This window comes from Nelumbo lutea, chromosome 1 (genome assembly GCF_056320005.1).
Source record: "Nelumbo lutea isolate HS-2025 chromosome 1, American lotus-T2T, whole genome shotgun sequence".
Taxonomy (NCBI): Eukaryota; Viridiplantae; Streptophyta; class Magnoliopsida; order Proteales; family Nelumbonaceae; genus Nelumbo; species Nelumbo lutea.
The window spans coordinates 47,301,469-47,314,589 of record NC_142684.1 but is presented as its reverse complement, the minus strand read 5'-3'; the positions used below and the strand labels follow the sequence as shown (position 1 = coordinate 47,314,589).

At 39.2% G+C, this 13,121-nt stretch overlaps 1 protein-coding gene across 3 annotated transcripts in view; it reads right to left on the bottom strand.

Annotated features, from left to right (window-relative positions):
* Window positions 1-219: 219 nt before the first annotated feature.
* The window catches only part of LOC148874540 (putative acyl-activating enzyme 16, chloroplastic), a 133,132-nt gene continuing 120,230 nt past the window's right edge, over window positions 220-13,121 (bottom strand). For 2 of the 3 annotated variants that reach the window (XM_088963650.1, XM_088963652.1), the window contains exons 17-19: window positions 8,074-8,205; window positions 644-701; window positions 220-557 (exon numbers count right to left, since the gene is read on the bottom strand). In XM_088963650.1, the coding sequence (XP_088819776.1) occupies window positions 465-557; window positions 644-701; window positions 8,074-8,205 (283 nt within the window). In that variant the 3' untranslated portion in view covers window positions 220-464. The remainder of the gene's footprint in view (window positions 558-643; window positions 702-8,073; window positions 8,206-13,121) is intronic. The other variant, XM_088963651.1, reaches the window with a different exon arrangement.

Genomic DNA, 13,121 nt, shown 5'->3' with positions numbered 1-13,121 from the left:
GGTGCTTAAAGTGTCACTAGCCCCAATGAAAGGTCCCTTAATTTAGCGTAAATAATTTGCTAGAAAAAACGGGAGTTTAAATCAATTTCCCTAAGAAAATATTCTCCACGGATGGAGTTGTATGTTACTCTTGCTGTTTTAAGTTCCGAGATCATGTAAATCAGTTTCCTGATCTGCAGGCTTCCTAAGAAGTTGGTGGTTATGATGGATCTTTTTAAATTTGGCATTTAAATTTCTGCTTATTATAAAATTCAAATATAATTAACATTCTAATATAATCAATTTCCTTTTTCTGCAGGCAATGCTAAATGTGCATCGAATTCTCACGGAAATACTATTATTATGCTGGCCAAAATATTTTTCCCATTTCTCTGGCGGATGTTAGGCCACTACTACCAGGAAATTTCACAGGGGGCGTACATACAACTATCAAGAAAGCTTCTGAAAAAAGAGAGAAAAAGAATCTAATGGTAGAGTTCCGCAATTTGATCGTTGTATCGAGCTATGACTCTGTCCCTCCTTATTTTCATGGTTGGGGTCATTAAGCCATTTTCAATCTGCAATTCAAAGAAAAATTTTGCCAAATATCACATCTAGGCAAGCAATCAAATGAAGAGCAATGGTAAAATCACTGGAAATATACCGTAAAGGGTTCTTCTACTAACAGAATTGGTCCAATCTGAAATGAGCAGTGTGAGGTCCTGCATGGAGGTCAAACTAGTTACACAGGTTTTGGGCAAAAGCAAATTCCATTTTTTTTCCTAGCATTTGACTATGATACAAGAAAAACATGATACTTTGGAAAACCTTGTAATCATCAACCAATATCATAAAATAAAATAGTAATCAATCAAGTGATATTTATCAAAATTCACTAAGGGGTTAATTGGTCAAAGTCCTCCTGGACCAGCAGCATAGATTTCCCCTGTGCTATGATGGTAAAATAGGACATAAAAGCTTAAAATAAATGCCTGACAACAGGTTAAAAGTTGAGAAAGCCATAGAAGGTTTAGAAGCATTGAATAATTTGATACTTGTAGTGTTATCAACTCAACTAGTGACACTAACAGACGTGCAGTCAATGACTACAACATCGTAAAACCTTTAGTGAGGAGCTAAGGCATAGATAAATTATAAATACCCCCTGTACTATAGTGTTTGCGATAAAAACCCTCCTGTACTATAATCGTGAGACGAAAACCTCGTTCGTTAGCTTTCCTTTGAAATCCGCCGTTGAAAAAAACATACTGTTCATCTTCCCACACGTACACAAACAGCAGTGGCGGTACCTTAGATTCTTTCACATTTCTCTCTCTCCCTCTCTTTTTTCTTCCCCTTCCTCTTTCTCTCCTCCTCTTCCTTGTTCCCGCTTTCCTCTATTTTCCTTCCTCTTGGCCATAGCCGCCACATGCATCTTGTTTATCAGTTGGCTCCAATGACATGAGAAATGAAATTCTAATGGTCAAACCAATCAAACCTGGTTTCGAGTAACCAAACCTGAGATTTCAGTAGAGAGTGGACGTTCTTCTGGGGGCCCTTATCAGTTATCACAATAGAACTAGCACTAGAGAGTGCAAACTGCACAACATATTTTCTTCCATAGGAAGCTTTAAAACGCTAAAATGAGAGTGGTCCTCTCTTTTTTCTTCCCCTTTTTCTCTCCTCCTCTTCCTTGTTCCCGCTTTCCTCTATTTTCCGTTCCTCTTGGCCATAGCCGCCACATGCATCTTGTTTATCAGTTGGCTCCAATGACATGAGAAATGAAATTCTAATGGTCAAACCAATCAAACCTGGTTTCGAGTAACCAAACCTAAGATTTCAGTAGAGAGTGGACGTTCTTCTGGGGGCCCTTATCAGTTATCACAATAGAACTAGCACTAGAGAGTGCAAACTGCACAACATATTTTCTTCCATAGGAAGCTTTAAAACGCTAAAATGAGAGTGAAAACAAAACAAACAGCGTTTCCGCGCTGCTCCGGGCAACTGGTCTTCAAGATTGCTCGTACTGTCGTCGACGACATTGTCGTCGGAATCCGACGTTGCGACGAGTTCCGGTAAGAAAAGCACGAAAGGGACACCGAAGAAGAGAGAAAGTTCAGACGGTGCAAGTGGCAATGGTGAGGGGCGGAAATGCCTGGATTGTGTCACCGACAAGACACCGCAGTGGCGGACCGGGCCCATGGGTCCGAAGACGCTTTGCAACGCATGCGGTGTCCGATACAAGTCAGGGAGTTTGGTCCCAGCAGAGTACCGGCCGGCAGCGAGTCCGACATTTGTTCTCACGAAACATTCCAATTCGCATCCTTCACGCTAACCCAATTTTCGATGTATCTAGCCGTGAGGATTATTTAATCCATCACCACGCTGGGCCCGATTTCAGGCAGCTAATCTGATTGATCAGTACGGTTTAGCGGATTCACTCGTGCAGAACTCAATTCAGCTCGACAGTTTTAGCAGACATAATTCTCCGGAGAATTTCCGTAATTTTCTGATTTTCTTGTCGTAAGAGATCCGATTTTGGTCCTAACTTTGAAACTTCGTAGGCTTTAAATTCTCTGCCCTGCCGCGGAATTACCAAGCAGAAGAAAATGGAGAAGAAGGAAAAGGTGGATATGGTACCGAAATCTTCTGTTCCTTTTCTTTTCTTGTCAATTCTTTTTGCTTTCCATTTCTGTTGCCCGGAGGAGCGCGGGAACTCTTGCTTCTCGCTTTGGCGGGAGCTGACATCTCTGGACGAAATATCGACTTATTCTTGTTGTTCTCTGGTTGGAATTCTCGTGTTTTGGACACATCATCCGTGCGCGCTTTCATCCCACAAATCAGTTGCAGCTTCTGATTAGATTCCTCCACAAAATTCGAGAGCCATTCAAGCTCAGCTAAGTCATCGTACTGTCAAAAACCCCTTGTACAATGCGTTCACTGGAGGATTAAATATCCTGATGATAATGCTCCACTGCTGCCGATTTCGATTGTGACTTCGGCAGGAAAGCGGGAAGAAGAAAGGGAAGGAGAGAAAGGGGAAGGAGAAGAGAGATCGGGGAGAGAGAGAAATGCGAAGGAATCAATTGTACGGGGATTAAAAAATATTGCAATGGCATATTTCAATGGAAAGTTAACGGAACGGGGACTTTGTCTCACTGTCATAGTATAAGGGGTTTTTGTCGCAAAACAAGTACAGGAGGTCTTTGTCACAAACCCCATAGTACAGGGGCGTCTTTGTAATTTGTCCTTTATTTATTTACTTCTATAATTTTCTTCTTTTGCAAGAGCTGCGAGGAGGGTGTGATGTTCTAATAAATCTATAAGCTGCATGCACCCTGTCCTTCACTTCTTTCTCTTTTCTCTTTTGACACTTCGATTAAGAAGGTAACCGAATGAATGGTAATAAGTGAGTTAAAAAATTGTTGAAAAAAGTCAATTCTGTAGATTAGTTGATGCAGGACCTACTGCTCTGCTGTGATATCTGGATACCTATACATGCCTAGTCTACTGGTGTTGGACATGATATTTACTGGATACAACACTTGATATTGTATGGACACTTCTAGATGTAGTATTAACACTTTAAGATTATAATACACAAAACTATACATGTTTCAAACTATAAAAGTCCATACATGCTATAAATTTAATTAAATTTAGCAAGATGCAAGTCTTGAGAAATGACGTTTAGCTTCAAAAACTAGACACTAAAGCATGATATATGCATATTACATTTGATACCTGTACCTGTATGTGTCCCAGATTTTAGGACATGGACAGTCATATCCCTATTTCCAGTACCCATGCCCATATTTATACTTAGAGGATCAAACCCTCACAAGGAGATTGTGAACTTATGGATAAATAGCCAAATTTGGTGGCAGAATATATTAGATTAATAATATATTCAAATGTATTATTTACCTTTCTCAGTAGAGTGGTTCAGGAAGCCACACCAGCAGTATTAGCAGTATTTCTTCTAACTCTTACCATTATTAACCAGAAATTTAAAGGTTCTCTTAGTGGAAATTGAAGGAGAAGATTGCTAAAATATTCCTGGAAGAGTAAAATATTTGGGCATAGGTTATTTTTTTGTTATGTTCTTTGAGGTGATGGCTGAGTTAGGAAATTAGGAATCAAGCACTACAAGAATTAGGGCTTCCATATAAATTCTAGCATGGCCAGGGTTGTGTGATTGGATTATTTTGTGTTACTGGAGTGCTTGTTTTTGGAAATATTAAGAATTTCTTCCATGTGAGAGTTTAACATTTAATCCATCCATGCATATCTTTCTTTTCTTATTTTCTATTTTAGTGTTGCTATATAGCCATGAACAATATCTCCTATTCCTATGGACCTCTGTTTTCACGTATTACACACTCCTGCTTTAACTCAGCAGTTCTTCTTGTCAAGTTGTCTCAAATTTTTGGCCTCAAGCAATATGATAGATCTATGGTTTGCTTGCTTTGATTGGACGGAAGCAATATTAATTTGGTGGAAAAGCAGTCCTACACAGCAGTAATCTCAGTGACCATATGGATAGAAGGTAGGGGTGCTCATGAAAAACTGAAAAACTGAGAAAGTGACCGAAATTGAGAAACTGACCAAACAGTTCAGTTTCAGTTAATCTAGAAGAAAGGACATAGAAGAGAGGATACAGAAACATAATTCTCTACTCTCCCTATTATCTCCTTTAGAATCTGTCTCTAATTTTTCTAATAAACTCCAATTTTTATGTTTCTCTTTCCTCTGTCTCTCTCTTTCTCTCTCTCTCTCTCTCTCTCCATTAGACTATATGTCCTTTTTCTAACTTTTTCTAATGAAGTCCTATTTTTATGTTTCTCTCTCCCCTCTTTACTCTCAGTCCTTTAGATTTCTCTCCTCTTGGTTATGTGGCTTCTCTCTCCTTTATCACCTTTCTCTCTCTAACTTTTTTAATGAAATCCAATTTTTGTGTTTCTCTCTCCTCTCTTTACTCTCTCTCCTTTAGCTTCTCTCTCTTCTTGGTTACGTGGATTCTCTCTCTTTCTCTCTTATGTCCTTTTTTTTTTCTATAACTTTTCCCTAATGAAGTCTAATTGTTACGTTTCTCTATCCTCTCTCCACTCTCTCCCTTTAGTTGTGTGGCTTCTCTCTCTCTTCTCTTACATATCCCTTCTCCATCTATTTTTTTCTGATGAAGTCCAACTTTTATTCTCTCCTCTCTCCTCTCCTTTAGATTCTCTCCATCCTCCTTATTGTGTGGCTTCTCTCTTCTTTGTACCATTTCTCTATCCTACTGGTGTTTTCTTGGTGAATTCCTCTTGGTTTAGTGAGAGGGAGTTTCTTTCATATAGCTGACTCAAATGAATATTCATGATCCAACCTAACCCAACCCAACCCTTTTTTCTTGACCCATATTCAACCCACATCTTAAATGGATGGGTCAAGTGGATTCGGTCAGAAATTTCCACCCCTACCTCCAATTTAGATTATAAATGCTTACTATAGGATTTGGAGTTTGCTGAAGAATTTTTTTGAACAACAACCTTTCAAATGGTCATGGGAGAACACTACATGGTACCACATTCATTCTATAAGATATCATTACGGTAACCAGTGCAAGTTGACAGCTAAGCATCTAGTGTATCCTAGTTATTGGCTGCAGCCTTCATGATTGGACGAATGCCCTTGGGGACTTACTAGGATTTGATAGCAGCACCACTAGAAAAATCTATTACTAGTCTAGAGACTCTAAACAGTTCCTACTGGAAAGACTAATGGTTAATTTTTACAATTGACAAATTAAACTCACAGCCTTTGCCTATTTGTCATGTGGCCAAAGTATTTTTTTTTTATTGTTTTCCTAATTTTGATGTTAATTGGAAAAAAATTCAGTAAACAATGGATTACATGTTATAAGTAAATGGGAAGAATACAAATACTTCGACAGTTCAAAAGGTTAGACAACTGTTATATAGATGCATTTAATTGAGGATTTATAATTTTGGGAGTCAATGAACCAGGCATATTTTGGAGAGTTGGACACAAGTTGACTTGTGGATATGTGTTGATTCATGAGTCCCCTCCAAAGGTGGGATGTCCATGCAACTAGGGCTGGCAATATTTGACATGACATGTTAAACATGACATGAAGTTAGTTGGTTTGGGTTTATTTAAATCGTGTTCGTGCCAACCTGTTTAACAGGATTAATGATGAGAATAAAACTTATCATATTTTTATCCTCAAATATTCAGTCTTTTATACTGAATTAGTACTTATATGGACTCATATTTCTTGTATTTTGGTTCAGGGCATGAAAGAAGGCATCAGGAGAAAAGCAAGGCAAATCGGATGATTTTTCATAGTTTCGGCACCATTCAGTAATCTGGGCCTAACTCTTGTATCCGAGATCCGATTGGGCTGATTCAAGACTCACTGGAAAGATAAGAGAGAAAGCTACAACTTTCATGCTTTGGGCTTTCGCAAATTCAGCCTGCATCGAAGTCAAATCCGGGCCTGAAGTCGGGGAAAATTCATAGGAAGGCCCAATTCGTAGTTGAAGCCCAACTTGCAGAAAAGCCTTGCAGTAACCCAATTCGCAGAGGAAGCCTAATACGAATGCAAGAACAAGAAACTGAGAAGAGTCCTACTAGATTTAAATTTGTGATGTAATCCTAGAAAGATAAAGAGATTGAGTTCACTAGATAAAGAGATAAGAGTAGGATTAGATTAGGACTTTCTATTTTTGAAAGATAAACTCCAACAAGGAGTTGGAGACCACCCCCTCCCCTTTAAACTTTATAAAGGGATGGGGGGCGGACTAGAGAGGTATCAAGAAGCAGAGGAGCAATCAGTCAAGAAAGCAAGAAGACTACAAGAAAAAGGTGGCGACAAGGAGAAGAGGAGACCTCAGCTCTAAGGGCGACACCATGAGTTCTTTCTTTCCTCTTATTTATTTTATTTCCTCTAGTATGAATTGATTTATTTGTAGCTAGGACTATGAAAAGCTTAATCATAACAATGAATATATTTTTTTATTCTGATTTATCCAAGATCGTGATTTCCATATAGTCTATGAGTTATTTTGCTTAATGCTATTAGGAGTGACCATCTCTTAATTGATTAGGTTTATGTGAGTGAATCGATAGAGGAATTCATATAGCAGACCACATAATTCATGGTGTGAATTGAATGGTATATAGGGGTATATACACATGATTCATCTGAATGCAATAGTTTTTCCTTGAACTTAATGCACTTCTACCTTGAGAACTCTAGTCGAGAGATCGAAGGGTTACCTGATAGAAGTAGTTTTAGTATATCTCAAGAGACAATATTAAATAAAATTGGAAAGACTTCAGCTTATGGGAATGACAAATTATCTTGGGTAATCTCATACATTAATATTCATTGGAATGATTAAGTGGACCAAAAGTCCTAGCGAATTCAATCAATCGTTACATACTTCAGCATTGGTTACTTCTGCTCTGGTTTTCTTTTTCTGCTTTACATTAGCTTTTACTCTTAAATCTGAAATTCGATTGTCCAAATAATTAGGGAATGCTGTAGTTCTAATACTTATTTTGTTAAATCCTCGTGGGAACGATATTTTTATACTACTTGATAACTAGCGCACTTGCTAGGGTTATAATCATAGCTATCAATTAATAAACATCCCAATTTCAAGTTGACACGCTTAACAAAAATGAAATGTTTATGATCCGAAGTTTCAAGAATTGGAACATGGATGTATGTTTTAGTTTTAATTTAGAGATGGTGGTTTAGATTATATTTGGATGAAATACTATTATGGTAGGTAAGGATGACATTGAATGTTTTTTATAATTTTGTTTAGGTAATGGATGAATAAATGTTCATTTTACTATTTAAATATATTTTTTTGTTTAATTTAAACAGGTTAATCTGAAGGGATGAGAGATACATCGTATGGACGCCCAAAGATTGCGGAATAAGGGGGCGAATTTCAAAAATTTCTCTCCCTTCAACTGGAATCGCATTCCCTATTTAGAAAATAATATTTTCAAGCATCATTCTTGAACCATAAACTGAACCAGGTCTGAACCAAAAGGAGTAGGAGAGGATTATACCTGATACGGTGAAATAGTATCCCCCAACGAAGGTGTTCACGCCCAAGGAAGGATCCAAAGACTGCTCCCACTAAAGATGGCGTAGTGTAGGATGGAGCAGAATCAACAGTGTTCTTCTCCAAGAACTTTGTCCTTCGCAAGAAACAACAAGATGGCACGTGAGCATAGCTTTCTATCAATTCTTCCTCAAAGAACTGATGTCAAAATCGAATCTTGACTTCTCCCACAACTGGAGATCAAACTAGCAAACAGGGCGGCGAGAACAAGGAGGCGGCAAGAAGGAATTCTGCAGGGTTGCTTAATTCTATCTTCTGTGTTTTTCAGCTCTAAAGAGAATCTGATTTTTCTGTCTCTAAAGGCTGTCACCCCCTCCTTTTGTTTTAACCTAAAAGATCAGCTCCTTATCCAATTAGGAGCTGCTCATCCAAATCATATTTGGATAAGCCTTCTCTTTAGGCGATAAGGATAAACCCTTATCTTATCTGTAGATTAGATTAGCTTTCTCCTAATCTCATTAGGAGGTTTCTAGATCTGAATCACATTCAAATCTGGACTCTCTGAGAGGATAGGGTTATCAGCTAATCCATTTCAGAATTCGCCCCATAATTAACTAATTAAACAGCCCAGTTCGAAATGGGCTTTAGGCCCATTAAGCTTATGTGCTCACTTAACCTTCCTAACTACTGCCCAGTTGGGCTTCCTTGTATGGCATGGGACCCAAGCATTGATCTACACATCAGCCACATGGGTTCAGCCCAGCCTTTGTTACAATGCCTAGTTGAATACACTGTTATGGACAATGCACCCCCTGAAACCCATCTGATGGGCTCTATGGGCCCAACACTTACCCTAAGTGGTCCCTAGGCAAAGCCACCTTGTAACACCCATGGACTGTGGGCAGATGCAAGATTATCCCATCAGACATTATCCTCAATGGTTTTACACTTAACCTCTCAGCCCATAATGATCATACACTGCCCGACAAGAGAGGACCTCTCCCTCGGTTGCAAGGAACAGTGTTGCACTCTCTGCTTATATGGATCCCGGGAATTAAAACCTCCTTGCAAACATTTTAGAAACCATAATATATATATATATATATATATACTTTTATATTTCATATAAAATATACTTTGCAAAACAAATCTCAACGATTGAAATTGGCTACCGACAGTCTTGGTTTCCATCAGTGAGAGTGCATCCCCGATCATTACCTTTGTCCGACAAAGGGGCTGATCCTGTCACTACGATCACCCACTTAGATGAATTCTCAGACTGTCCCAACATACACAGGTTTTGACCCCCGCTAAGGATCTCACTGATTGGTATATCAAAGACAGCCCAATCCGACACCTAGTGTAGTATCATAATCGAGTGTAGGGGTCGGGTGTAACTTTCAAGTTTTTCCCATCAATCTCCAAGGTTCGGGGCAATACTACAAATCTGGTCCAGTTCATAGATTCAATTAATCCTACACTGTATGTGCCTAGGGTCTCACCCTAGCAGTTGAGACAGGCCACCCCAACTGACTTGGTGGCACCACAGTGTTAGCCTTATCAGGATAGGTCTCCCCAGACTGACCCACTGGATGTGAACATTCTAAATTAACACGAGTCTCATTAAGTGACCAGTTTAAGGGTATTACGCAGAAACATACCAAGGGAACATGAATCAAATATGCACTTTTATTCATTTACAATAAATTCATAAAGGACATCATTCTGATTGAAGCTAAGGGCATACAAAACTGTCTAACTTAATCATGTTGATTTTGTGTTAATTTGGGTTATATGTGTCATTTAGTATAGAATTAATTAAACAAGTTGTCGTATTAATGCATGTTATGTGGGTTGTGTCGTGTTTGTATTTGAAAATTTGACATGATTAATTAATAGTGTCTTGTTTGAGAATGTGAGCTTTGCAGCTTGTTGAAAGGTTATTATTTTGTAAGTTTAGTACCGCAGGGGTACTTTGGTACTTTCAGCACTTTTTATTTTAAGTTGTTGCCCTAGTATAAATAATAAAAAGCTGGCACCACCAGCCTCTTTTGAGTGACTCCAAATCTCTCTCTTTCTGCTCTCTTCTCTCTTCTCTCTTCCCTTCTTCCTACTTCTCTTCTGGATAACATGGTACCAGAGCGGGACTGTGAGATCTGAAAGAAGAGATTGAGCAAACCTTTTCTGTCTTCTCCCTTTGCCAGCTATAGTGAGATTTATTGAAGATCCAGATCCAGATTCAGATCGGATTGAAGTACTCTCTCTCCCTTTCTCCTTTTTTCATTTTTTCTGGTCGTGTGCCAGAACAGAACCTGTAATAGGTTCAGTTTGTTAATGTGAGGTGAGCAACACCCTCTTCTTTCCTTTTTTTGTGGGATCAACTGATCCCTGTAACAGATTGTAGGTCGGTGATGACCTTTATATGCTGCAACAACAGCCTTCTTGTGAATTTGTAAGTCAGGGGATGACTTGTATATGCTGCGACAGCCGCCACACTTGATTTGTAGGTCAAGAGAGGACCTGTACATGCTACTACAGCAGCCATACCTGATTTATGGTAGGCCAGTGATGACCTGTGAGTTATGTGTAATAGAAGCTGATTTTTGTTTGAAGAACTGAGATTTAAAAGAAGGGAAAGGAGGGGAGTGGTTGTCTCTAATTCCCTAGTGCAATGGTTTTTATTGGGGTGTTCGGTTGCTTCTTTTTGGTCTTTTTGTGTTCAGTTGGAGTGTAACCTGAAGTTGTGATTAGGAGTGGTGAAGACTCTGCCACATCTGGAGTCTCCTCAATGCATAACGGAATAAGTGGGGGTATATATTTATCCTTCACTATGCCTGTAATACCCCTACACGGTTTGAATTATTTAGAATGGTTGAGGGGGATCAAGTTATACATAACTTCAAAGGGAAAAATAGGGTATATAAATAGAAGAATTAAAGAACCGTATTCCGGGAGTGCTGAGTATGACAGATGGAACCAGGAAAACAGCATGGTTAGGCTTTCGGTGTCTATGCAGCCTCAGGTGAGAAGGAACTTTATGTGGGCTGAAACGGCTTATGAGATTTGGGAGCAGGCAAAATTGACCTATTCTGAGCTGCGTCACTATGCAAAAATCTATCAGTTACAGGCAGAATTATCCACTTGTAAACAAGGGGAGAGGAACCTTTCTGTGTACTATTCAGATTTGGCCTCCGTCTGGAAGGAGTTAGATCACTACTAGAGTGTAGACTGGAAGTGTGATGAAGATGCAAAAGCATATAAGAAGCTTGTTTCCCAACAAAGAGTGTGCATTTCTCCATGGTTTGAATCCTAGGCAGCAAGGATCTTCCATCTGTCCAGATCCTAAATAGCAAGGATCTTCTATCTGTCCAGGAGGATTATGCATTGGTACAGTCGGAAGAAAGTAAAAGAAATTTAATGAAAAGCTCCGGAAGGGATGCAGTTGTGTTGGCAGCAAAAGGGAATGTTACTACAGGTGGGGGAAATTTTTTTAAGAAAGGGGACCCTCAATAAAGGGTAGAAGACAGACAAACTATGGTGCACCCATTGCCAGAAACCCCGACACACCCAAGAAACATGCTAGGGTCTTCATGGGAAGCCTAAATGGGCCCAGGAATTAAGTAAGAAGCAAGGTTCAGATCTAAATAAGAAGTCAGGACAGCAAGGTCCAAGAAAGTTCACCACAGCAAATATGGCTTCTCAGTAGAATCAGCCCCCTACTACTACGACTCAGACACACACTTCTGGTTTTGACCCGAGGGAGGATATTATTAATTCCTTCCATGACCATTTGGAACTCTATGTTAGAGCAATTTGTCAGATGGATTCTTCTCCTCCTTCAACTTCATTTGTGTCTACATCAGGTAGCTCTACCACAACTTTCCATGTATCGTCTCATCCCCCTGACTCTCCTTGGATAATTGATTCTGGAGAGTCAAAACATGACTGGTAAGTCCACTTATTTCCAAACCTACCACCTTCTCTCTGGAAGAGACAAGGTGAGACTAGATGATGGTTCATATTCTACCATAGTTGGTCAAGGAGCCATTTCTCTTCCATTTGGCCTCACCCTGACTAATGTCTTACATGTTCCAAAATTCCCTATTAATTTGTTCTCTGTTAGTAGTATCACTAATTCTTTAAGCTGCTCAATAACTTTTTTCCCTTCTTATTGTGTACTCTAGGATTTGGCCTCGAGGAAGACGATTGGTAGAGGACGTATGGTGGATGGACTCTACATGCTGGAGAATAAGGCTGGTCTTACAGTCACAGAGTCTAAGAGTCAGTCTAGTACAAGTCAGGTCTATTTATGGCATAGTCATCTCGGTCATTTTTCTTTTGTCTTTAAGATTGGTGTTTCCAGAGATAAGTGTTAGTGTCATAGTTTACATGTCAAACTTAACAATTGAATAAGCATTGTAGAACTCATTTTTCTTCAAAGAATAATAAATCTGAATTTCCTTTCCATATTATTCATTCTGATGTTTGGGGCCCTATTACTATACCATCTGAGAATGGCTACAAATATTTTATTACCTTTATTGATGATTACTCCAGATACACATCGATATATCCCATGTGAACCAAGGATGAAGTACCAAAAATTATCCAAGATTTCCACCAAATGATCTTCACCCAATTTCAAACTGAGATCCAAATTTTCCAATCCGATAATGCCAAAGAATATTTTCATAATGATCTCAAGGAACTCTTTGTTTCGCATGGATCACTTCACCATTGTTCCTATGCCCGAACACCACAACAAAATGGTGTTGCTGAAAGCTAGAGCCGACACATTCTTGAAGTGGCTAGGGGTTTACTCATTCATATGAATGCCCCAAAACGTTTTTGGCTTGAGGTAGTCCTTTGTGCTACCTATCTCATTAACCGTTGCCCTCTCGTTGGTTAGAGTGCAAAGCCCCACATCAACTTCTTCTTCCCAAGGCTCCTCTTCTTCCTATTCCTCCTTGTGTGTTAGGTTGTCGTTGCTTTGTTTAGAATCTGGTGCCCACCCGTGGGAAATTGGATCCTCGTGCTATTCTTTGCATTTTC